Source organism: Pagrus pagrus (assembly GCF_965226575.1).
Source record: "Pagrus pagrus genome assembly, chromosome: 23".
Taxonomy (NCBI): Eukaryota; Metazoa; Chordata; class Actinopteri; order Spariformes; family Sparidae; genus Pagrus; species Pagrus pagrus.
In genome coordinates this window covers 1,929,746-1,953,991 of record NC_140205.1, presented here as the reverse complement: position 1 = coordinate 1,953,991, position 24,246 = coordinate 1,929,746, and the positions used below count along the sequence as shown (strand labels likewise).

At 42.2% G+C, this 24,246-nt stretch overlaps 2 protein-coding genes across 3 annotated transcripts in view; one reads left to right on the top strand and one right to left on the bottom strand.

The window, feature by feature from the left end:
- The window catches only part of LOC311252176 (F-box only protein 15-like), a 37,938-nt gene extending 31,749 nt beyond the window's left edge, over positions 1-6,189 (bottom strand). Inside the window, exons 1-10 of one of the 2 annotated variants that reach the window (XM_084345101.1) lie at positions 5,960-6,189; positions 5,728-5,793; positions 5,313-5,417; positions 4,830-5,072; positions 4,329-4,529; positions 4,126-4,249; positions 3,900-3,982; positions 2,998-3,143; positions 2,687-2,811; positions 632-1,412 (exon numbers count right to left, since the gene is read on the bottom strand). In XM_084345101.1, coding sequence (XP_084201227.1) covers positions 1,146-1,412; positions 2,687-2,811; positions 2,998-3,143; positions 3,900-3,982; positions 4,126-4,249; positions 4,329-4,529; positions 4,830-5,072; positions 5,313-5,417; positions 5,728-5,793; positions 5,960-6,153 — 1,554 coding nt within the window. In that variant the 5' untranslated portion in view covers positions 6,154-6,189 and the 3' untranslated portion in view covers positions 632-1,145. Of the gene's footprint in view, positions 1-631; positions 1,413-2,686; positions 2,812-2,997; positions 3,144-3,899; positions 3,983-4,125; positions 4,250-4,328; positions 4,530-4,829; positions 5,073-5,312; positions 5,418-5,727; positions 5,794-5,959 lie in introns of those variants that run through there. The other variant, XM_084345100.1, reaches the window with a different exon arrangement.
- Positions 6,190-6,923: 734 nt separating this feature from the next.
- On the top strand, positions 6,924-22,819 carry dyrk2 (dual-specificity tyrosine-(Y)-phosphorylation regulated kinase 2). Its single transcript, XM_084346202.1, is given in 9 exon segments — positions 6,924-7,051; positions 8,117-8,203; positions 8,206-8,271; positions 15,899-16,002; positions 19,862-20,204; positions 20,310-20,473; positions 20,672-21,061; positions 21,152-21,242; positions 22,065-22,819. Coding segments are annotated over 8 exon segments (1,836 nt in total). The 5' UTR covers positions 6,924-7,051; positions 8,117-8,175; the 3' UTR covers positions 22,715-22,819.
- The last annotated feature ends 1,427 nt before the right edge of the window (positions 22,820-24,246 follow it).

The window sequence follows — 24,246 nt, the reverse complement described above, 5'->3', positions numbered from 1 at the left end:
CTTTATAGTTGAGGAATAAAGATGAGTACAGTGCATATGATGAAAATAAATTATCAATATTTGAAGTTAAATCCTCAGAAGGTCAATCATTGACTCTACCCATTCCTCAGTCCTGTACTAATGACGGTGGTATAAACTCTGCCTGTGATTATCTTTCCTGTCAATCACACTGATCAGACCGGTCATTTGTTTTCCAATCAGAAATCATCTATCTGTCATTTAAAATAAAAATGGTAAAGGTATTCAGATAAAACATATTTAAATTCACTAGATCCGAATTTCTATCAAATTGCACTAACTTATAGAGGTGGCACCTAAATATTGCTGATTTTTTTTTCATCAAGATCCATGCGTTACTGCATGAGAACAAGCTGATAAACAGCTTATCTCACAATGTAAAAGAAAGTGATCCATACCTTTTTGGGGTCTGTTCTGGGCCAAGACCCATCCTCCATTCAAGATTCATGGAAATTTGTTCAGTAGTTTTTGTTGAAGCCTAACGGTAACAATCCAACCAACAAACGGATACACATGAAAACAAAACAAAAAGATAACAGCAAAATCGTTGATGATGGGAAAAAAAGTGTATTTTTTAATGATTGTTAATAAAAATCAATCTTCAACTTTGACAGAATTTTTAAAGAGCTGTTTATTTGTCACATGAAATTGAGATTGAGAGTAAAATGACTTCCTGAAATTAATATACACTCAATAAGTACTGAAATTCAAAATAAACTTAATATTTAGGGCTTTACTCTTTTTTTCAGGATCTAGTCTCGTCACTGCTATTTCCATACTGCCCTTTGTACAATTTTTACTTTTATTCTAGAAGTGTAATAGAAACAAAACAACAACAGCCTGTTTTATAAAATACAAAATACAAATAAAGAATTTTAGAAGCTTTTCTCCTAAAGTGATGTTGGAATTTTTCTACCGAAAACTGTCCAAACTCCTGAAACTAACACATGATGCTTTAACAGCATAAGCTTTAATACATTGCTTTTTATTCTTACAGAGTAAGATTAGCTTTTGTGTAACATATGAATGCAAAAACTACAAAGTAGGACAATTTGTAAACAACTGATTAAACACTGGAATGACTCAAAGTCACTGTATCAGAACTGAGAAAATTGTAAACACAAGCTTCAGTACCGTCGGCTGAAGCGTTTGTTGACTTTGAAAACCGAAATGCAGACGGTGAGGCTGATGAGGAAGAACTGCTTCTGCTCCTTCAACCACACCAGCTTCATCCTCACCTTACCCTCAGAGTTCTGGTACTCCATCACAAATTGCTCGCCACTGTAGTCGAAGGACAGCGAATTCTTCGCCATCTTGACGTAAATTGGCGAGCTGATGCACCAGAAGGGTTTCTGGAACTCGTCCAGCAGAGTCAGCGTTATGATGCAGCAGTTCTACGCAGCGCAAAAAACAACCATCAGAGCTGGAAAAAAGGGATGTGACCCCTTTCTTCCCCACACGGCCGAACCAAAACGCAACATATTTTGCAATGTCGTCAATCATAACAGATGTCTTCGACCATAGTGTGTGCGGATTTGTGCATCTGTATACCGCTGCATTTAACTGTGTGGACCGTAGTGTATACAGGTAACTGCTACGTCAGTTACGTACATTATTTACATAAGGCAGCAGGCGGAGCTCTCCTGGGTTGTTCTCAGTTTATAATGAAAAGTAATGGATGTTAATTGAACTTACCTGCGGTTATTTTGGTCAAGATGAAAACTGCTTGTTACACAGTACCTGGCTAGCTTACTAATGTCATATTGTGCCCATCCATATTATGCTTCTGTCCTGTTTGTAGCTAATGTGTGATACCATTAGTTTGTTACTGCATTAGACAGGATGCTTATTTTGTTTGTATAGTAAAGTGAACTGTATGTTTAATTCAGTGATTGATCATTAGCGTTTAAAAGCTTATTCTTTGCAAAGACATAGTAGATATTTAAGAGTGTGTATTTAAAAGTGTTATTCATGTACTGTTACTTTGTGTGTATTTTAAACCCAACAGGTTGAAGTGGTCACATTTTTTGACTTGCATGGAGTAAACTAGTTTCGTTAATAGCTTCATTATAACATTTTACTGCAGATGTGTATATTAAATTATTATAAGGGGACAAGCTTAAATAAAGAGAGTTAGTAGATTTATTTGTTACAAGCTACTATCACAATATTGTATAAATATATAACTTAACACTACATGCAATTATTCTGTCTATGATTGATATAAAGTTGTCAGATATATTGATACTTTGATAGGATACTTTGTAAGCTATAAAGAAAACAGATTTTAGATGTTAGATGTTTAGGTGATTACAAATGAGTTGTGTGTTCAGTGACATTTCTGTACCATTTTGTCCCCTTTGACTTGGAAGTGTGAGATGTGCTACCCTTTTGTTTTTTATAATATTACACAATTTATGTCTACATCGGAGAGCAGTAGAAAAAAAACAGAAAAAACATGTTGGTTAGTGAGCTTTAAAGGTGCTGATAGGTGGATGTTGTCACCTTTTGGACAGAGCCAAGCTGAGCCACTTACCGTATTTGCCAGCTTTAGGCGAAGGGCAGTGATTTTTAAAATTTCAAAAAACACACTTCAACATACTGATGCGACTGGTTACATGTGTGTTTTTGGTGTCTGAAATGTCTCTATGGTTTTGGATGGATGTACCTCCACTGAGCCCTCCAGAAACTCGCTCTTCCAGGGCAGCTTGATGTTTCCAGACAGCGACCTGTGCTGAGACAAGTTGTTCCTGTTGATGACCCTCAGCTCCAACAGTCCACGTTCGATCTGATCTGATCAGAGCGACACGACAAACTTTAGGTATTTACACCAAAGCCAGCAGTTGACTCTGTCAGGACAGTTCCAGTTACTTTTAAATCTGGATGTTATTTATCAAATATAGAGTCTGGGTCAGAACAGGTTTAACTTCAATAAAAATGCAAATCTGTTGACCAGATTGCATTCTGTAATCAGATTACCTGTGCAACAGGAGAGCTGGCGGAAGTTTCCTGACATGATCTGAGTGCCGGTGTTGTGCAAGACGAAGTGCAGACTGTAGCCGTGCAGACCAAACTCAGGGTCCGAGTTATCCACATGTGGGAGGTCCTCGGGCTCATAGTACGGGCTGCAGGAAGGGACAAACAGGATGAAGACCAGAGGACAACCTGAACAGACTGAAGATGAATACTGCAGAGAAAATTGTAGAGAGACTGAACATAACAGTTTTGACTGCATCAGAGCTGATGCAAGTGTAATTTAATGGATTAAATGTGATTTAAGTTCAACAACAGTACTGTAGTAACAGTACTAGTGTGTCTCCTAATACGGGAATCACTGATCAAATCAAACACTGACTTAAAGAACGAAATGATACATTTGATTTGAAATTTAAAAAAGGTGCAAATGTTTATTTCTTAAATTATGAGATGTGTTGTTACATTACATAAATTAGAGCCGCAGAGATTAATCAATTACTTGCCAAATATTAAATTAATCCACTATTTCGACAATTTATTTTTCGTTTTGAGTGAAAATCAAAATTCTCTGATTCCAGTTTATTAATTCTGAATATTTCCTGGTTTCTTTCCTCCTCTCTGACAGTAAACTGAATATCTTTGGGTTGTGGACAAAACAAGACATTTGAGGACGTCATCATCGTCAGTTTTTTTTATCGATTAATCAAGAAAATAATCAACAAATTAAACGACAATAAAAATCATTAACATTTGAAAAATAAATCCTTGTAAATATTTTGCACCCTCATCTCAACTGGGTTAATGAAGCTGCAGTGACGTGTTGATACCAGCAGAGGGAGCTCTCAATTTACCAAGAAAACTGGATGTTTGTTTGTCAGTCTGATAGTTATGAGAGGTGAACTTACCAGGCTGGAGATCCCAGCAGACTCTTCTCCACCAACTTGTGGAAGTGCAGGCTGGCCATGATGAAAGCAACACTCTTCTGACCCTACAAACATTTAAAAATCGAGTACTTTAAATTCTGGAAAGGATTCATAACGCTCCAAAGATACCACATACATCAGGCTGAGTTTATACAAAATGTGTCTAAAAGAAATCTAGAATAGTTTATTTTCTCTGTTTAACATTTACCCTCCAGATGCCGATGATGAAGCCAGGCGCCAGATGCAGCAGTCTGACCAGCTTGTCTTTGCCGAGGTGCTGGGCACACTGAGACTTCACCTCCAGCTTTAAAATCAGAGAGCGCCAGCCAGGCCTGATGGAGAGGAAGAGGAAGGAGTGGTGAAGGTGTGCCGGTGGAAGGGTCGAGGCGTTGTAGAGGAGAAGTGTCTTACTTCCTGACTTCGGGGCTCTTCAGCCTCTCCTTCCGGACTCCGTGCAGCTGGATGTTTTGGATGTGACAATATCTGGGGAATCTGCCTTCGCTCCAGCGGATGATCACAGACGACTCGAAGAAGTACGCTCGGCTCTGCTCCAGTGTGTTCTCCCGTCCCAGACAATCAGTCACCGTCAGCTCCCAGCTCACGTTCAGGTTCCTGGAAAACATTTTCAAAAAAACAACACAGTGCTAAAATAACTGGATGGGACTGATATTTAGGTTTGTCAGTGGTTTCAGCTTTTTAAAACAGATATGTTAACCTGACACTTCATCATGGTAACTACTATGAGTAAGTGAAAAGGGGCTTTAGTGAGAGAAGAGGAGTGAGAATCTGATAAATCAGGCAGGTGATAACTCAAAGAATCTGGCAAAAGTAACCATGAACCTTCAGTGAATTTCATACTACAAAGTCATTGTTGCGTGTCATACAGGGAGCGCAGTGGACTGCCTCTCGTACCTGAGGACCCACTCTGTCTGTCTGGGTAGCCCGGTGTAGAGACTGTTTTCTCTCAGCTCTCTCCTCCACTTGTTCATTTCATGTCCAGCTGCCGTCCTAAAGTACAGCTTCTTCCAGTGGCCCGCAGACCGATCCTCCACCTCCACCTCCACCGGGTCGTCCTTCAGGGCTGCATTATCCACTGACTTCGGCCGCCACGTTCGAGTCCCAAACTCTGACATGTAAATCTTCTGCCACATGGCACTACAGTGAGAGAAGGTGCAGACTGACTGTGGAATCAAGTCATATTGTCAATTTTATATACTTTAACGCAAGATTACAAAAATATTCTGTACGTAATCCTGTTCTGATCTGCTGATTAAAAAAGTATAGAAAAAGAAAAAAAAATAGAAAAATACACAGCAGTGGTTGAGCGGTCCTGTAAACTACCTTCTGGTTTAAATACTCTTACTACATGGGGACTGTTGACTCTGTCGGACTCACTCGTCGTTGGCGAGCCAGTGGAAGAGCTTGCTGACGTGGCTGATGCAGAACAGCGAGGACGCGTCCAGGTACGACAGGATCTTAATCAGGATCTCACACGGCAGCCTGAAGAAAAATAAGTTCCTTAAAATTATACAACTGTGTCCCACCTGTTCATTGCTTTTGTTATTTACTTAATTATGTCTTGTATGCATGTCATTCGACCAGTACAGGAAGCAATTTGGCATTTATTTTGAGTCAGTGGGTCACATGACCTGGAAGCTATTGACAATAAAATGCTGATTTTAATTTTTTTTAAATCACTAAAAAAAATAGATAAAACGCTACAATATAAAGAGGTTTGTCCTTATTGCCAAGTGTAATAATAAAAATTGGCTTTAATTTTGAGTCAGTGGGTCACATGACATGGACTTACCTCTCCATTAGGTTTTCTTCGGATGGAAAAGTTTTTATTTTGGGAAAATCTTTCTCTCTCTCTGCTCTGGATAGAAATAAAACAAAAAATATGCTAGTAAGTAACATTAAATCCCTAAAATGAAAGTAACTGATGCTTTGGCGTGGCAGAAACGTAGCTAACGTTAGCATGTAGCCTAGCTAACGTTAGTGGAAATTGCCCCGGCCTCACGCGGTGCTATCCGCCCCGTCACCTGTCATCTTTCCCGCTAACCGAGCTCGGTGATGCCTTTGGTTGCTTCTTCTTCACCCTGCAGTCGGGTCGTTTGCCCGGACCCGACTGTCCTCGGCGCCGACCGGGTGTTCCTCTCCCACGACCCGGCTGGGCGGGTTTCCTCTCCAGGCCCTCCAGCAAACTCCGATAAAACTCCCCTCGCCCGGCCGCCATTACGGAGTTTGTTGAAGAAAACCGCCAGTCGCGGTGAGGAAACGACTTCCGGTCAGCGTAATCTTTCACAATAAAAGGATCTTTTTTTATTTTATTTTGTAATGATAATGTCATGTTTACATGAGGTTGTTATTAAAATTAAAATGTTCTTCTTCGTCCATCTTAATGTTTTTTTTTATATATCAGATTTTACTGTCTCTGAGTTTTATGGAGTGTGGACATTTCTGTCACCTTTAAGGACCATGTCAAGCTACTTTACTTGAGTATTTAAATGTTCTGCTACTTTACAGTTACACTTCACTGCATCTTGGACAATATTGTACTTTCTTTCTCCACTACGTGTATTTAATAACTCTAGTTACTAGTTAATTTGCTGATTGCGTGCTGCATTAGAGCCCAAGTAGGGCATTTCATAATCAATTTATTTTATCTACAATCTGATTAAAAAACTAATCATTTCTCAGTAATCCTGTGTCTTTTAGTTTTACCTGGAAAAAAAGAGGTGTGGTAATCTGTGCTTATTTAGTTACTTCAGCTAACGTGTGTGTGTGTGTGTGTGTGTGTGTGTGTGTGTGTGTGTGTGTGTCTTACGTAAGTCTCTCTGTAATTTAACTAAAAGCTATGAAACCTGAGACTACACACACACACACACACACACGCACGCACACACACATCAACTGAACAAACTTTATTGTCAACTAAACACTGCCCAGAAGCGAGGCTATAGCTGACTCTGATGTAAACAAGTTGTTGGTCTCCAGGCAGCCAAATAAACAACCACACACTGTGAGACTGATGATGTCCTCATGTGGAAACTGCTGGAGGAGCTGGAGGTGGAGAACAGCACCCTGCTCTGCTACACCTTGAGCATCATTTACTGTTTTCTGGGACGAAGGTGGTGAGTATCATTTGATTTAGCATTACTTAGTCTGGTTTCGTGGTGTGAGGCATCAGTTTTGTTGATCTGGTTTCCTGCAGGTTCATTAATGCTGTTAGTCTGAACATAGTGAAGCGTGTTGCAGCGATAAAGTCAAATACTGAGGCAGCTGTTTGGTACCAAGGAGAAAATTCTCCTTTCAGAGCAGCACACGAATCAGACTGCAGGGGTCAGAAACAGATAAGGAACCATTCAAAATGAAAATAAAACAAAATAATATATCAAATGAATACAACTTAAAAACTCTTACTCTTAAAACGTGAGCTGAGCTTTAGCTGCAGTGGTGAACTGTACTAAGTTAAAATACTCCTTTTTAAGATAAAACTGTAGAAGCTTATTTCTGCCAGTTAAATGAAAAAAGAGAAATTATGAGATAAAAAACTAATTAGTGAGTTAAAACAAGAAGACAGACAGAAAATGTGAGAACACAAAAAGTCAAAATTATTAACTACAAGTGAAATAAATAAAAGCCATAAAACAAAAGAGAGAGGAAACAAACAAAAAGGTAATGCCAACAATAGAAATAAATGAAAGACGAAAATCAATAAATGACAATAAGAAGATGACCGATAGTTATGAGCTAGAAAGTCAAAATTATGAGATAAGATGTCATCAATATTGGATGAAAAGTAGAAGTTATATAATTAAAGTTATAAATGTTGGGTAAAATGTCAGATTTTTTAGATAAAAAATAATAATTTTGGGATGAAAAATCGGAATGATGAGATAAAAGTCAATATTTTGATAAAAAGTCATCAATATCAGATAAAAAATAGAATTTATGAGAACAAAAGTCAAAATGTATCCCGTCATTTTGACTTTGTTTTCATAATAATCACTGTTGTTTATTTTTAATCTCATGATTCAACATTGAGTGTCATCAGTATTCTCTCTTTATTGGCCCCTCTCGGCTTCCATACGAACGGCTGGTGTGCGTGTGCAGGCAGAGAAGGAGGATCTGCGGGTTAAAAACAGTGAATTTAAGGCCGAGCAGAGTTATTTTAGTCCTCCTGTTGTCTGAAGGAGTTAGTGAACAGACGGATTAGAAGAGGAGGAGTAGGGAGAAGGAAGAGGAGGAGCTGCAGATGGAGGAAGAGGAGGCGTCCTGTCCGTCTGTGTCCAGAGGAGAGGAGCGGCCGCCATGTTAACCAAGAAGCCCGGAACCTCGGTCCTCCCGACGGGTGAGCACAGCCTCTTGTAGCCGGTCGCAGGGCGCCTGAGCCCGGCTAGTGTTGCGGGGACACACCGCCGATCCCCCGCTTGTGATTTCGCTCTGTTTAATCCAGTGTAAATGAAACCGTAATGAGTTAGAAACGGAAGAAAACAGTGAGGGAAGGGCTGGGAGCTGTGCTAGCTAACAGCCAGGAATAGAAACTGCTCGTCTCTCTCTCTCTCTGCTCATTAAATTATCTGTAATCTTATAAAAGGACAGACCGAGGACAAGCTGCGGTCCGAGGGGACAAAACAAGCCGAGAAAGAGCAACCAAACTGGGGGCTGCTCCAGACGTGTTCCCCCCCTGTCTGTGAGGTTTATTTTTAGCTAGCGTTAGCTAACAGCAGATGAGAGGTGACAGCAGCAGCAGAACCTGGTTCCTGGTGTGTTAGGAAGCCTGGAGATCAGCAACACGGCTGCTAGCTGACTGTCAGTTATTCCTCTGTGTTTCTTGGGTTTGTGTGTGTGTCATGTCAGAAATGGTGTTTGCTGTTATTTAGTGTGTGTGTGTGTGTGTGTGTGTGTGTGTGTGTTGTTGGTTGCTGGGTAATTTCTGGCCTCCAGCTCGCAGACAGAAATAAAGCTTCTCCTCAGTTCAGTCAGAGGTCAGTTGGCTTCTCTTGGGTCTTTTAACGTCTCTATAATGGATAATTTGTAGCTTTCAGCTCCTAAATATAACACAACGACACGCTTTGTATCATAAATGAGCTTGATAAACACATGCTAATGCCCCTCAGGACTGTTGAAGCTAATATAAATAGCTAATATTCCTGCTTGAGCTTTGTGTTGGCTTGAAACTGCTAATGTTTCTATTTATGCCATTAGAAAACATTTACTTTGTTAGTTTCTAGCATGATGTTGGCTATGTTATATACTTACAATGTTTTAAATGTAAATATAGAATGTCCTTGTTGGTTAGAGACGGTTGTCATTTAGCAGTAGATTGGTGTAGCAGTGAGTCCTAAAGCCCAGATACCAGTTAGCATTTTGCAGTCTTAGTTTTTAGCACATCTGGTTCCCTTGTCATAAAGTGGTGTTCATCTCTGAAGATTATCTTGATGAACAAAACCTGTAAGTATCATAAACTTGTGTTTGACACAGACATTAATTTCGGCAATAATCGAAAATCCAATTCAGATATCTCAGGTTTTTTATGGTGGGAACCAGGACGATGCTAACTTCAGGGTTAGCTACAAAAATGCGTCATCGCTACACTGGCGCTAATGCCTGATTTCAGTCCCGCTCTTCACTCCTCCTGGTGGTCCGACGCTCCTGTCATAGCGGTGTAAACAACGCCAACGCTCCCCCTGGTCATAGCTGCACCGCTAACTGAGCTAACAGCAGCTACAGTTAGCAGCAGTTTTACGGTAACTCTGGTGATATGCTGCCCCCTATTGTTGAGTATGAATTGGACAGATAGCCAATTTTTATATATTGCACCTTTAAAGTTGCTCGCGCTAGCTAACAATGACATTGCCTTCGCTAGCTAACATTATGATGGGCACATACTGCACAACTCAGCCATTTTTACGCTTTCACTGCATACTGGCAACTACCAAGACTCATGCTTACTGACGAAACACAGAAACCACCCGAGGTTTCCGGTTTTGTTTGTCGGGTCCGATGTAAAGGACTTAGCTGGTTTGATTTTGTGCCAACCGACCGAAGCAGCATTTGTCAGGTGTAACATCAGGTTGTGAGAACTGACGCATGTGGCTAGTAGCAAGGAGCCCACAAACTCAACATTTCCTGTATCTGTTTCAAATAGACAGAAACCAGCGTATTTCATAACAAGGCCTTTGTTGTGAAACATTATCAGGATCTTGTTGTGCAAAACTCATTGGCTTGCATGATTCACAAACGTGACTACTTGAACTGTCATCTTTTCTCCAGTTTCACTCGGCTGACGTCTTATTTTATTTATTATTTTGATGTTGAAATTTAAAAGAGGACAGGTTGCATTGTTGTGAGAAATTAAAACAGGGAGTGTAACAGTTGCCCTGATGGACTGTAATGCTGCTACGCTCTCATTCATGGGCTCTCATTATGTCCTCCTGAGAGTGGCTGAGTCTTGTGTGACATCTAGTGTTGATATTTGGTATCACCGGTCTGTTTGGGTCTTTAGACCTTATATCAAACCGATTAGAAGGTGTTGAAATCGGCTCAACTACTCGTTACTGATGAGAGAAAAGGCTGTTTCACAAACTTAATTTGAAGAGTACTGAAGAAGGAATTCATTCTGGCCTTAAGACCTTGAATTCTGATTAATGTAGTTCCTAGAAACTCCAGCGCCATGAGGGACAGAAATAAAGACGTCAGCAGGTTGAGATGCTAACAGAGTAACTTTGTGGTTGGAATCTCCTCACCTTTAATATCCAGGTCACTTTCTGTGCTTTGCAGGTCAGGCTTTTCTTTTTCACTCTGCACCTCTGTTAGTTTCTGTCTGAGTGTCACAACGCTGCATCTGTGCAGTCACGTTGCTGCACATTTTCCCACTCGTCCTGTCGAGCAGCATGCCGAGCGTGCTCGCCGGCTCTCCGGCATCTCCAGCTCAGTGTCAAATTCACATTTAGCACGCTGCTTTTCCACTCTGTTAGCATGCATCTGTCAGGCTCGCAGCGAAGGAGGAATACTGCATGTGTGCTCCAGTATAGATCCCTGCTGCATTATCAGTTTGTACTGTACGGGCAGAGTACAGTGTCGTCATGTGCTGTAGAGCTGATTAGTTAATTGTCGACTATTAAATGCACCACAACTGTTATGATAATTGAGTAATCGTTTTGAGATTCCAGCTCGTTAAATGTGAATATTTTCTGCTTTCTTTCCTCTGTGACAGAAAACTGAATACCTTTTGGTTTGTGGACAAAACAAGACAGCATATACGGCAAAATGAGAAAAAAAAGCCTTCAGAGATTATGTCATCTCTGGTTAATGTATTTGGTTGTATTTCACTACTGATGGTGTCAGAAGGTGAAGTTTCTTGTGTGCAGGTGTTTGAACAGACCAGACCTCTTAATGTCCTTTTCAATATCACACTATTGGTGATTTCTTCAGCAGTCAGCAGACATGTACATTGTAAAATATTTCATCTACTACCTACCTTTTCTCCGCTGTGTTCCAGAAAATGTGTTATGATAAAGATAGAGATGTTACATATACAGAGAATTTTATTTACACTGTCCACAAGTCAATTTTATATTTAGATATCATATTTTTGCCTCAAAGGGCTTTCCTTAGCTCAGATTCAAGTGCAAGACAGGCCAAGGGGATAAGTTGAAAGAGGAAATATCTGACATGATATATAATAAATGAATACCTATAATCATATTCATTATTAATTAGTCTGCCGATTATTTCAATGACTAGTCCATTAATGATTTAGTCTATCAAATGCCAAAGAAATGCTCATCACAATGTCTTCAGATTTGTCCAACTGACACAAAACCCAAAAACTAATTTTACTGACTCAAACAATAAATCGATTGAGTCATTGCAGCTTTCAGTCTGACTGCTGCAAACATATTTATTTACAGAGACGTAAAACAGCAAATCTTAACATTTGAGAAGCTGGAACCAGAAAATATTTGGGCAATTTTGCTTAAAGAAATAACATAATATACATTTATTATCTAAATCATTGAAAATCAAGCTTCTGTGGATCATATCAGCTGTAAAAGATGTAACTCATGATGCTCACACTCAGTCGCTTTAATGTTGCGTATATGCAGCTTTAAAGCAGCCGGAGTAAAACTGCAGACATATTGAAATGTACAAAGATATTACATTTATAATGACCGTTAACAGCAAATATTCACATTTGTGTTTTCTGTAAAAATCTGGGAAAATAATCATTATTATTGATTATAATGAGCTCATAGATGTTGATTTCAGCTGTAAAGGATTAAAGTCTTCTTGTTCAGTCTTAGTTGCTTTATTGTTGCACATGTGCAGCTTGTAAGCAGCTGGAGTAAAGCTGCAGACATATTTCCTGGTAGTGATCAATAATTTAGCCTATAAAATGTCTGCTGTGTGTGCCAAACCCCAAGGTGACATTTTTATTAGCCCAAAACTGAAAGATATTCAGAGGAAAACTGTAAATACTGACCTCTGAGAGGCTGGAACCAGAAAACATTCGGTATTTGATCGAATAATTGCTGAAATTAAAAGTCAATTATCAAAAATGTTGTTTTCTTTCAATCAGCTTATCGTCTGATCAGTAAATCAGTGAATCTTTTCTGTAATAGTCGGCAGGAGAGAAAGAAAACTGGTCTGATTGCGGCTCACAACAGAAGAGATTAAAGTGCTTGTGTATTGATAACAGATCAGAACATATTGATTGATTGGCGTGGCCTCGGTCATTAGCAGGATCTCGATGCATTAGAGGCTCTTTGTTTTACTGCAGCATGTTTGTGCTGCGTCTGCACTTTCTGTGCAGGTCTGGATGCAGTGTGGAGTCTGTCGTTAGCCGTGTTGCAGTGATCTTTGTCATGTAGCGGTCTCGGAGCATGTCGGCGCGGTGTGCGGCGCGGATCTGTGCCGTGGTCCGATGTGATCCGAGTCGTCCTCATTAGCAGGATTACAGAGAGCGTTCAGATTAGAGGCAGAGACCATCTGTCTGCTCCACCCGGCACGCTGCTGCACCGACACAGGAAGCTGCTGGGAGCTGGACGGACGGTGGCCTGTGAGGGTCTGCAGCAGAACAACTTATATCATTATAGTGATATGAGACTGTATAACATCGTAGATTTTGGAGGTCGTTATATGGTGATAAATCATAAGTGTTGTCTTTTCCTGGATTTACAGGCTGCACGTTGTGATGTTTGATTTGTCGTCCAGTCGAGTTTTTAAGGAGATTTTAAATAGAGATGTATATCATGTTTTATGATGTAGCCAAAAAATATAGCAATATTATCTTAAACCCAGATTGCTGTGTATTCCTTTTATAATAAAGCAGTTTTAAACTCTGTTCCAGATGTTTCCAGCTGTTCCACAAAGTATTGTTCAAGATCTTTTAGTCTGTAAAATGTCAAATAACTGTGAAAAATCTACCCTCCGGGAACTGGAATCATCTGTTTATTTAAAGGCATTTCCAATCCATTGAAAAATGTTTTCCACAATTTCACAGATTGATGTTTTCAAATTGCTTCTTTTGTCCGACCAACCGTCCAAAACCCAAAGACTCTTCATTTGCTGTCAGAACTGACAAAGAAAAGCAGAAAATCACATTTGAGAAGCTGGAACCAGACGATGTTTGATGGTTTCACTTGAAAAGTCAAATATCAAAATAGTACACAAACATTTGCTGTTTCAGCCTCTCAAATATGAAAATGTTCAAATTTTCTGTTTTATGTCACCGTAAATTAAATATCTTTGGGTTTTGGACTGTTGACAAGATTGATTTAATATCTATAAATGACACTTGAGTGTACGTCAACAAACATTTGTACTAATTTGTGCTTGAAGTGTTATTTTAAAGCAGAAATTTTCTGGTTTCTGTCCTCGTCTGTGACAGTAAACTGAATGTCTCTGGGTTGTGGACAAAACAAGACAACTGAAGACGTCATCCTGATCGACACTATTCATGATTCTCTGACAACTAATCGACTAGTCGAGAAAATAATTGACAGACTATCAGCTGGGATGAACAATCATTAGCTGCAGCTGTAGTTGGAACAAGTCCATCCTGCTCAGAGTGTCTCCGTGTGTCTTCTTGACGTCTGTGTGGACAGAAGAAGTGGTCCAATTAGACAGCGTTGAGCAGAATGTAACAGCTGGATGAACCAGATGTCTGCGTCACTTTGTTTGGTTGTAAAATGGACGAAACATCTGACTGAAGGGAAGTCGGTCAAAGTTCAGACCTTATCATCGCTCTCCATACTCTTCAATATTAAGATAGAGGTCTGCTGTGACCTCTGACCTCTGACCCCGCTGTGTTGTAGCTGTACTCGTGTTAGAGTGGGTGAAGCTGCAGAGACAGACGAGGAGAGAGAGAGAGGGAGAGGGAGAGGGAGATGTAGGCATGTATCAGGGATTATCAGGCTATATTAAACCCTTCATCCTCCTTAGACTGAGTCAACCTGCAGGAGCCTCCAGACCAGACTGGATCACTGTGGCCCGGGTCAGTCCGCTCCATCCTCCAACGCACGTCACACCCGCTTTTTAAATGGACTTCCTGCCCTCCAGGCTGCATTTCAATTAATCTGTTCAGTCAGTGGCCACTTCATTAGGTACACCTGTGAAGCCTAATGCGGTCTGATACAGCAGCTCTCACACAGGCTCAACCAATCGATACTTATATTCTGTTTGGATCAACAGAGTTGTTGAGGTTGTAGTTTGCAGTGATGTTAAAGTGGACGGCATTTTATTGAGAGGTGTTTCTGATGTTTGTTTTTTTACTGTGACGCTGAATAAGGACCATTGTTGACAAAGATAAATGAATAAAATGAATGACGGAGCTGAAAAAACTCAACAGATTGAAGTTTGAGATTTACAAGAAAAAACCTGTGATAGTCGCCGTCATAAATGTGTGCTGAAAATAGAAAAAAACGTTGCACCTTGAGCGCCGTTGTCGGCAATAAATAAATAAATGATTAAGAAAGAAAGGAGCCGGGGCTTGTGGGTAATATTCTGAGGAACAAAGGGTATCACTTCTGAAATTGAAGTCATAGATTTCCAAGAAAAAATATTCTCTGAGATCAAACTGGTAAATTTACCAGAGAAAAACATCCATGTATGAGAAGAATATTCACTGAGATCATACAGCACATTGTTTCTAAACTTTTATCCGAGCCCGGCCAGGACCATCGGGTCAGGTATCTGTGCTTTAGTGCACGTGGCATGTAGAGTAAATGAAGTCGCCTGCATTACAGCAGAAAGATGAGAGAAGTGGAGTTAATGATGAGCTGTGACTGGTGCTCTTTAACAACGCTGCTTTATATAGAAGAGGGCAATGAAGTCCACGTCTCTGTCAGTCGGTCTCTATGTGTGTTGGTCTGTTTATGTATACATCTGTGTTCAGTCTAAACATATCTGATCTAACCCTGATTGGACCAGATGACCCACCGGGGTCGGAGGAATTCTCTCCTGAATATTTGAGGCGATTGACGAGCCTGGTCCTGATGTGTGTGTTATGTAACAAGCTCTTTCTGTGCTGGTCATGTCATATGATATTCGGTATGTTGAAGGGAGGCATCGACACATCTTGTACTCTGAAAGGTTGATACTTTGTCATGTAGTCAGCTTCTAGTGTAACATCAGCGGTTAATCAGAGAGCTCAAACCTGGCAACCCCACGGTGAGGACAAGACTGTAGAGATGCAGTCAACAAACAGCTGCGTAGCTAACTGCTGCTAGCACCGCGGTGTCTCCTGTAGACACCTGCAGGATGCAACATGTAGATGAGACTTTGTTCACTTTCGATGGATGGCGCTAGGCTAGCAGTTTTCCTCTGCTTACAGTCTTTGTGCTAAGCTAGGCTAAACACTAGATTTATCTCTGACTGTACTGCACACTTAGAAATGAAACCGATATCAATCTTCTAATCTGAATCAAAAGAAAATAGAAAGTTAACCTTTGTATCTCTCCGTTTGTTTTCAGGCAAAGTGGGCGAGCCGGTCTACTCCCCCGGTCACAGTGGCTCGCAGACGACGTCACCTGTCGCCCTGCCGCGGCTTCGCAACAACAACCACAACCCGCTGACGGTACGAACACACTCGCGTCTTTCTCTGTACTCTGTCCTCATCAACTGCATGTTGTTGCTGTGTTTATAACCCCAATTCATCCAATTTTACAGCTGTGGGTAGTGGTACAGTGGTAAACTTTAATCACTACAAGTGAACTTCCTGTAAGTGCAGACCGAGTCCGTCTGTTTACTGATCATGTGATCAGACAAAATCAAGAAACTCTTCTGACTTCAGTTTGACACGACTGAGGGGAAGAAGGTTGAACATATTTTAGTTTGTAATCCTGAAACTTGACAAGTTTAAGTTGAAGCTCACGTGAAACTTTGGCACAAAAGTTGAAGCTTAATGATGTTTGAGGTTTGATGTCTGCAGCACTGAGCGGAAAGTGGAACAGTCATATTTTCCAAGAGGACAAGAAGCAACAAACCTCTGGCAACTCAACTCTGCAAAGGAAACTTGCTGCCAATTAAAATCATTTTACAGCGTGATTCATCTGCACGTCTGAACTAAGGATTTGATTTTTTGGTGATCAGTTCATCCTAAAAAATGAGAATGAAGAATTATCTTTGTGCATAAAATCTGCTCAGTTTAATCTGGTTAAATGTAGGAAGAGAAAGCCCTTTTTATAAAAACAAAAATCTCCTTTTTTTCTTCTCATACAATAATGTTGATGTAGAAAAGTTGTTGGCAGTACAAAGACAAAATGATAAACTGCACACATCCCTCACATTCACCCCAAATTATCAAATGAAATGTTTACAGTTTGTTCACTTTGTTCGGTACAACGTAACAAAACACCATCTTTCTAAATAACTATGGCGCTGCAGTCTCCAATAAGGCTGCGTGTCAGACTTTGTTACTTTCCTGGCACTGACTGAATTACCTCGATACTGTCAAGTATAGAAAAATGTCTCATTCATTGTTGTGCCAAGATCTAACAGTGCTGGTGATTGGCTGTCTCGAGTCATGCAGGTGAAGGAAATAAAAGTGTGGTTACACCCAGAGACAGGGCTCACACGTGTGTGATGTAATCCACAGATTTCAGAACATTGGTATTGAAAAGACGGATCGTTCAGGAACTGGTGATGTGTTGTACGAAACGTGAAGCCGCTTGGGCCTGATACCAACCTGCTGCTGTAGCACAGTCTGATGTCGCCGTGTTGGTGTTGTTCATAGAAGGACCCGGACCTTCAGTGCTAATGACCAATCACGCTGTTGTGATGTCATTGCTTTGTGACTCGTGTTGGTGTTGTGGCTTGAACATCGTAGTTAAATTTGCTCGAGGAACAACAAAACATTTCTGCCCACGAAATGACGACAAAATCTGCCTGAACCATCTTATTATACTTTCAACTTCACTCATTACTTTCCGTTTGTTTCCAGTTTTCTGTTGAGGTTTGAGGAATATTAATACCTAGTTAGGTTTAGGAAAGCATGGTTTGGGTTAAAAAAACTAAACTTTGACAACGTTAAACACGTGTTTAAAGGCATAACTTCTTCCGTATGTATTTCCGGTCTTTTTTCCCCCAGTTGCAAACCGCTGACATTATAAAACATGACTGTGTGCTGTATAAGAGTCACGATGGCTGTAAAAGGCTGTACTTTAACATAGCGAGCTGCAGTTAGCTTGTTAGCTCCCCGTTAGCTCTATGAAGCAATGAGCCTGAGCAGCAGTCCTCTGGAACAGTCAGCTGTAGCCACCCGGCTAATAATAGCCCTCGGCTCCAGGATGCTTTAAACAGCTGATTGGTTTATAGGCTGGTGTGAAGGACACACATGGACACACACACACACACACACACACACACACACAGGACTAATGGTATGAAGGAGCTGATGCAGCATTTATTTACTCCATTACCTTCAGAGTGATGTCCTTGACTATTAGCATTAGCAGTGCTTCCTGTAAGATATGATAATGGAGGCTCTTATGAAGTATGGCATTAACTTCAGGGCTCTGTATCACTCAGCCAGGCCACATATTTAATGAGTGTGGCTCTGATTTTATTGGCCCGAGCAGATTTTATAACCTCTGATAATCAATATATTTAGAGGAATATCAATCGTTCTAACAGCAGGAGCCACAGCTGAAGTGGTTGTGTTCAGGATTCTGGTTTCGGAGGATTGAACTGAGCGATATATGGATGTTATATCGTAATATGAGACTCTACACGGTCTGAGGGAAAGACAACACTCGTGTCATGATGTCCAACATCTGTTTTTAAAGGCTGCGTTACAGTCAGATGATGTCACTCTCTCAACTTACCAGACTGTTCGACTTGTCTTTACCCACTTAGTCATTATATCCACATTGCTGATGATTATCGATCCGATGTCTCATTGTACATTTATGAAGTGCTTTGAAGAGATTTAAGAATATTGAAATATATCATGTGTCTTCTGATAAAGCCTAAACATATTGTGATTTTCTTTTAAGGACGTATCGTCCAGCCCAAGATCTTAACTCTTCTCAGAACAAACGAGGCCTTTTATAGACAAATTGTTCCACTGAGAAAGTATTTGTTAGATCGATGATCGGCGTTAGTCGCAGCCCGAGTCATTTTATGTACACAGCGCCTTTGTGTGTGTGTGTGTGTGTGTGTGTGTGTGTGTGTGTGTGTGTGTGTGTGTGTGTGTGTGTGTGTGTGTGTGTGTGTGTGTGTGTGTGTGTGTGTGTGTGTGTGTGTGTGTGTGTGTGTGTGTTTTTAAGGTGTTGCCAGGTGAGGGAGGAGTCATCAGATGAAAACACTTGGCTCTCATTTGTCACCGTCACTCCCGACAACACAAAAACACACGTGTGTTATTGTTTCGATTTTTCCTCTCCCGACTCACTTCCTTGTTTTTATGCAACAGTTCACACACACACACACACACACACACACACACACACAGTTATTTTGTGGTAAAGAGCAGGTCTTTGAACTGAGCTGCTGTGTGTGTTCATGCGTGTGTGTGTGTGTGTGTGTTACTGTATCTGAAAGGACCCAGGTGTGCTGGTCTCCACGGCGACAGGAGGTGACTCACTGAGCGAGAGACAAAGCAACAGAGAGAGAGACAGCTGTGTCTCTGTTCGTCCATCAGTCACAATGAGACTGTGTCAGTTCTTCATCTGAGGGAACAAATTAGTAATTTCAGGCGTTAATTATCCAACTGTGACCTCGACGTCTGCCGGGCTCTGAACAGTGGAGAGCAGAAACCTCCACGTTGTGTTCATAACTTAAAATGATTTCTTTGTGTTATTGTGGTTTGATTTTCAGACATCACACATTATTACTCTCGTGGTTTTTTCAACAACAGAGTTTTAATATAACACCACACAGAAATAACCTCGCTGACAAAACGTTTAGACGAAGACAAGGAAACAATCTGCAGCTATAAAAGGAAAAACCCATCAATAGAGATAATTATAGCTCATTTGTTGGGGATTCACAACTTGAATAGCGACCTTGCAAAATCCTGTCCAATACATCTTAGTTATCTAAATCTGAATCATGTTGATTCTTTGTATGTATGTGGAAATTAGTCCTGAACAAGAGACACTAAAGATCATTTACGACATGTATTCATTTATATAGTCGTTTCAGATTGTTTACAGTAGTTAGAGTAATAAAAACATGTCATTTGTTTTCCCCGAAATAACAAAGTCTTTAATTTTCGAACCGTCATATTTACACATAACAACAAAGTAAATCTGGGTTAATCCCGCCTACAACAGGTTTGGGCAGATTCTTGCAAATATGGACTGCAACATACCAGGAAGTGTTTAAAGAGTGCAAACATTATTCACCTCATCAGGTTGATGTGTAATTAAAAGACTAATCAACAGAAGTGTCTCGTACAGGCTGTGTCTGATCCGCCGTCTCTCTGTTACCCTCAGGGAGGCTCTAAAGCCGCCATGTCGGACGCCGTCCAGCTATCGTCGCAGTCGCAGGTCCACGTCACCCAGCTGTACGAGGAGAACACCAACAAGCGCCCGGTCCTCACCTCCCAGCCCAATGGCCTGGCCCCGCTCAGCTCCACCCGGCCGGGGCTGCCGCTGCCGGACCGCCAGACCTCGGCCACAGAGCCCGCCCACCACTGCCGGCAGGGCAGCGCCGCCTCCAACAAGTCGACGGACGGCAAGCCAAAGCCCAGCTCGTTGACCCCGGAGCAGGCCATGAAGCAGTTCATGGCCAAAATGTCGTCGTTTGAGCACCACGAGGTGTTCAACTACCCCGAGGGTGAGGCGCTTTGAACTGCTCACACGTTTTCATTGATGCTGATGATGACGAACCAGTAATCTGTAGCTGAGAATGATAAATGTTCACGTACTCGTTTCTCCTCAGTGTATTTCGTCGGTCCAAATGCCAAGAAGAGGTCAGGAGTCATGGGCGGAGCCAACAACGGCGGCTACGACGACGATCAGGGATCCTACATCCACGTTCCTCACGACCACATCTCGTACCGCTACGAAGTCCTCAAGGTCATCGGCAAGGGAAGCTTCGGACAGGTACGACCACGACTCGTCTGCTGCTCATCTTTTCTGTTTCTTGTCACCCACTTTTTTATAGTATTTGTTTTTTATTTCAATCAGCTGATCACAGTAAGAACCATCTGGTAGGGTTGTAGTATACTGTGGTGTGAAGGTTGATGGTTATCTTAACATGTATGTAAGATCCATCAGAGCGTCCTGTTTCTCCCCCTGAAGGTGGTGAAGGCCTTCGACCACAAGTCTCAGACCCACGTGGCTCTGAAGATGGTCCGCAACGAGAAGCGCTTCCACCGGCAGGCGGCGGAGGAGATCCGCATCCTGGAGCACCTGAGGAAGCAGGACAAGGACTCGAGCATGAACGTCATCCACATGCTGGAGAACTTCACCTTCAGAAACCACATCTGCATGACCTTCGAGCTGCTCAGCATGAACCTGTACGAGCTCATCAAGAAGAACAAGTTCCAGGGCTTCAGCCTCCCGCTGGTCAGGAAGTTCGCCCACTCCATCCTGCAGTGTCTGGACTCGCTGCACAAGAACCGCATCATCCACTGCGACCTCAAGCCCGAGAACATCTTACTGAAGCAGCAGGGCCGCAGCGGCATCAAGGTGAGGCGGAAACACAACCTTTGTTTTTCTGTTTACATCTCAATCTGCACCACTGAAGGCTCTTTAATCCATCTGAACATCTGTCTCCAGGTCATAGACTTTGGTTCCAGCTGTTATGAACATCAGAGAGTTTACACCTACATCCAGTCCAGGTTCTACCGAGCACCAGAGGTCATCCTAGGTAAGATAACCGACGTGAGAGAGAAAACTGAGAGCAGCCAACTCTCAAATCACAAATACAGTCACAGTGACTCTGACGGACAACTAAAGGTGACGAAGGGCACTTATCTCACCTAAAGACCGGTTCTTTTGGTCCATTTATGTGTTTTAGTTCTGGTCCGGTTCCTTTTCACACAGGGACATTTCCTGAGGCTCACATGCAGCAGTTAAATGTCTCTGATGTGTTTTATTTATGTCCTTTGGTGTCACAAAGTAATAACTGATCATGAGCCTTGTTCATATGATTAGACTGCAAGTTATCAATAGTGATTAACAGATAAATGATTCAGGGATTATTAGTGTACGAGCAGTTTTCACAGCTTTTGGCCAATAATCAGAGGAAGACGTGCATCATTAAATCATGCTAAAATGATCTGCTGTTATAAAATCCTGTTGATGGGTCATTTACTTTGACCACAAACAAACTCCTCCAGCGTTCGAGTACTCGCTCTCCTGCTGATCTCTGCCTGAATGTTTTGCAGCTCAGAGCGATTTGTTCTCAAATGAACTGATCTTTGCGGTGAAACGCTGCCGGTGTCAAAACATCATCTGCAAACGAGTCCGGTGTGAACACCACCTCAATGTGTGTAGCAGATGATCTCTGCAGGCTACATTTCACAGAAACGTATTGAAACCAGTCGCTGCCTGGAGGGCAGACAGTCGATCTTCAGTCTGCTAACTGACGGCGTGTTCTGGATAATGAACAGCTGGAATGTGAAGTATTTATTAGCAGATCATGTTGATGGTTGGATTCAGTCTTTAACAGTGTTCGTCTCTCCTCCAGGCTCCAGGTACGGGATGCCTATCGACATGTGGTCTCTGGGCTGCATCCTGGCTGAGCTGCTGACCGGTTACCCGCTGTTACCGGGCGAAGACGAAGCCGACCAGCTCTCCTGCATCATCGAACTCCTGGGCATGCCCAGCCAGAAGCTCCTCGACGCCTCCAAGAGAGCCAAGAACTTTGTGTCGTCCAAAGGTTACCCGCGGTACTGCACCGTCACCACGCTGCCCGACGGCACCACCGTGCTGAACGGTGGCCGCTCACGGCGAGGGAAGGCCCGCGGCCCGCCGGGCAGCAAGGACTGGAGCACGGCGCTGAAAGGGTGCGACGACCCGCTGTTCCTGGACTTCCTCAAACAGTGTTTGGAGTGGGACCCGGCTCTCAGGATGACGCCCAGCCAGGCGCTGCGCCACCCGTGGCTGAGGAGGCGGCTCCCCAAGCCGCCAGCAGGAACCACCACCGGAGAAAAGACCTCCTCCTCCAAACGTGGCACCACCACCACCGATGGCGCCATCACCTCCATCTCCAAGCTCGCCACCACCTCCTCAACCACCACGTCCTCCTCCTCCAAAACCAGGACTAACTTGGCAGCGATCACCGATGCCAACGGAAACATCCAGCCACGGACGGTTCTGCCCAAGCTGGTCAGCTGAGAGTGAACGCACCCCGCTCGCTGTGGTGGGAGTCGTGATGTGCGCTCACGAGCAGCCGTGAGCAGCCGGCAGGAACTGAATAAAACTGGTCTGTCCGGTTTGTAAGAGCGTTTGGTTTTTTTCACGCTGGTTTTCACAGCGTCGTTGGAGTGCGTTCAGGACAAATACTCAGCGTTTGGGGTGTGAAAATGTGCAGAATGGACCGGGCCGGGCCGAGAGCCAAGCTGAAGGAGACTTTACTGGTGAACGTCGGTGCGTTCAGACTCAGTCCCGTCTGAAATAGTTGTTTTATGTTGTGAGCAGCGAGACAGGAAGTGACCACGTACTGTTTGTTTGAGATGATTGTGGGGCTGCTCAGACAATCAGAACACACACCACTCTGTAGCTCCGGACACACACACACAGAAACATGGTGCTGACGGAGGGAACAAGGCTTTTTTATGTTGTTAGCACAGAATCTGTTTCGCTGGGCTGATCGTCATCGATTAGACACCAAAAACAACTTTTTATGACCTTTAGTCTTACAAGGTGACGTCTGCAGTCGTCTGTAGGCTCATGCAATAGATTCATAAGTCAGATATCTTTATACTATGAAGGTAACAGCTGCAAAAAACAGCACAGATTAGCAGATTAGCTCGCTAATCTTTGTCTCATCATCTGAATCACTCAGTTAGGGGAACATCGGCGCTGATTCGTCGTCACAATTAAAACAAACTCAACCTGGACTGAAGCATCTACCTGTTAGCTGGCTAACTTCATAGTTAGCAGTATGTAGCTAGCCTGTGTTGGCGTGCTAGCTTTGTGCCTGTCAGCTGGCTAACTGTTAACTGGCTGATCACCACTGGTTAGTTGTTAGACAGCTATTTGTTTGTGTTTAGCTGTCACTTATTTACCTTTTCACTGGCTAGCAGTTAGCCTAGCAAACTTTAAATCAGTCAGCTAGCTATAGCTGGCTCGCTGTTTGCCTTTTTTGGCAGTCTGGTGGCTAGCCTTAGCCTTCTTTTAGCCATAGCCTGTTAGCTCTCCACTGCCCAGCCTTACGAAGCACAGATTTAGATTTTTAATGTGTTTTAAGTTCTCAGAGACCAGAAAAGAAGTACGTCTGTGTTGACTTGACATTTTGTTTCCTATTTAATTAACCAAATGTGATTATTGACGACACAAAATGGCTGAAGGAGCTGAGAAGATGGAGAAGAAGGTGGAGTAAAGGCAGTTTTATGGATGAACTATAGATCATGTTGAAGTCAAAGGGCTGTTCGTGTTAGAAACCAAAGTCTTTCCTGTTTGAAAGTAGAAAAAAGAAAACGTGGCTGCAGTGCGACATGAAACGACACGCTAGGATCCAGTTAGCTTAATTCAGATGTTATATTTCATCTTAAATGTAAAACGCTGTTTTAACTTCACCCGAAGCTAAAACCTCTGATCATTCAGAAGCATTTTAAAGAAAATTTTTTAAGAGAGTCATTTTAAATACTTTGATGGATTCATGTTGATCAAGAAGAAAAGAAAAAATGAATAATTTGATTTGTAGC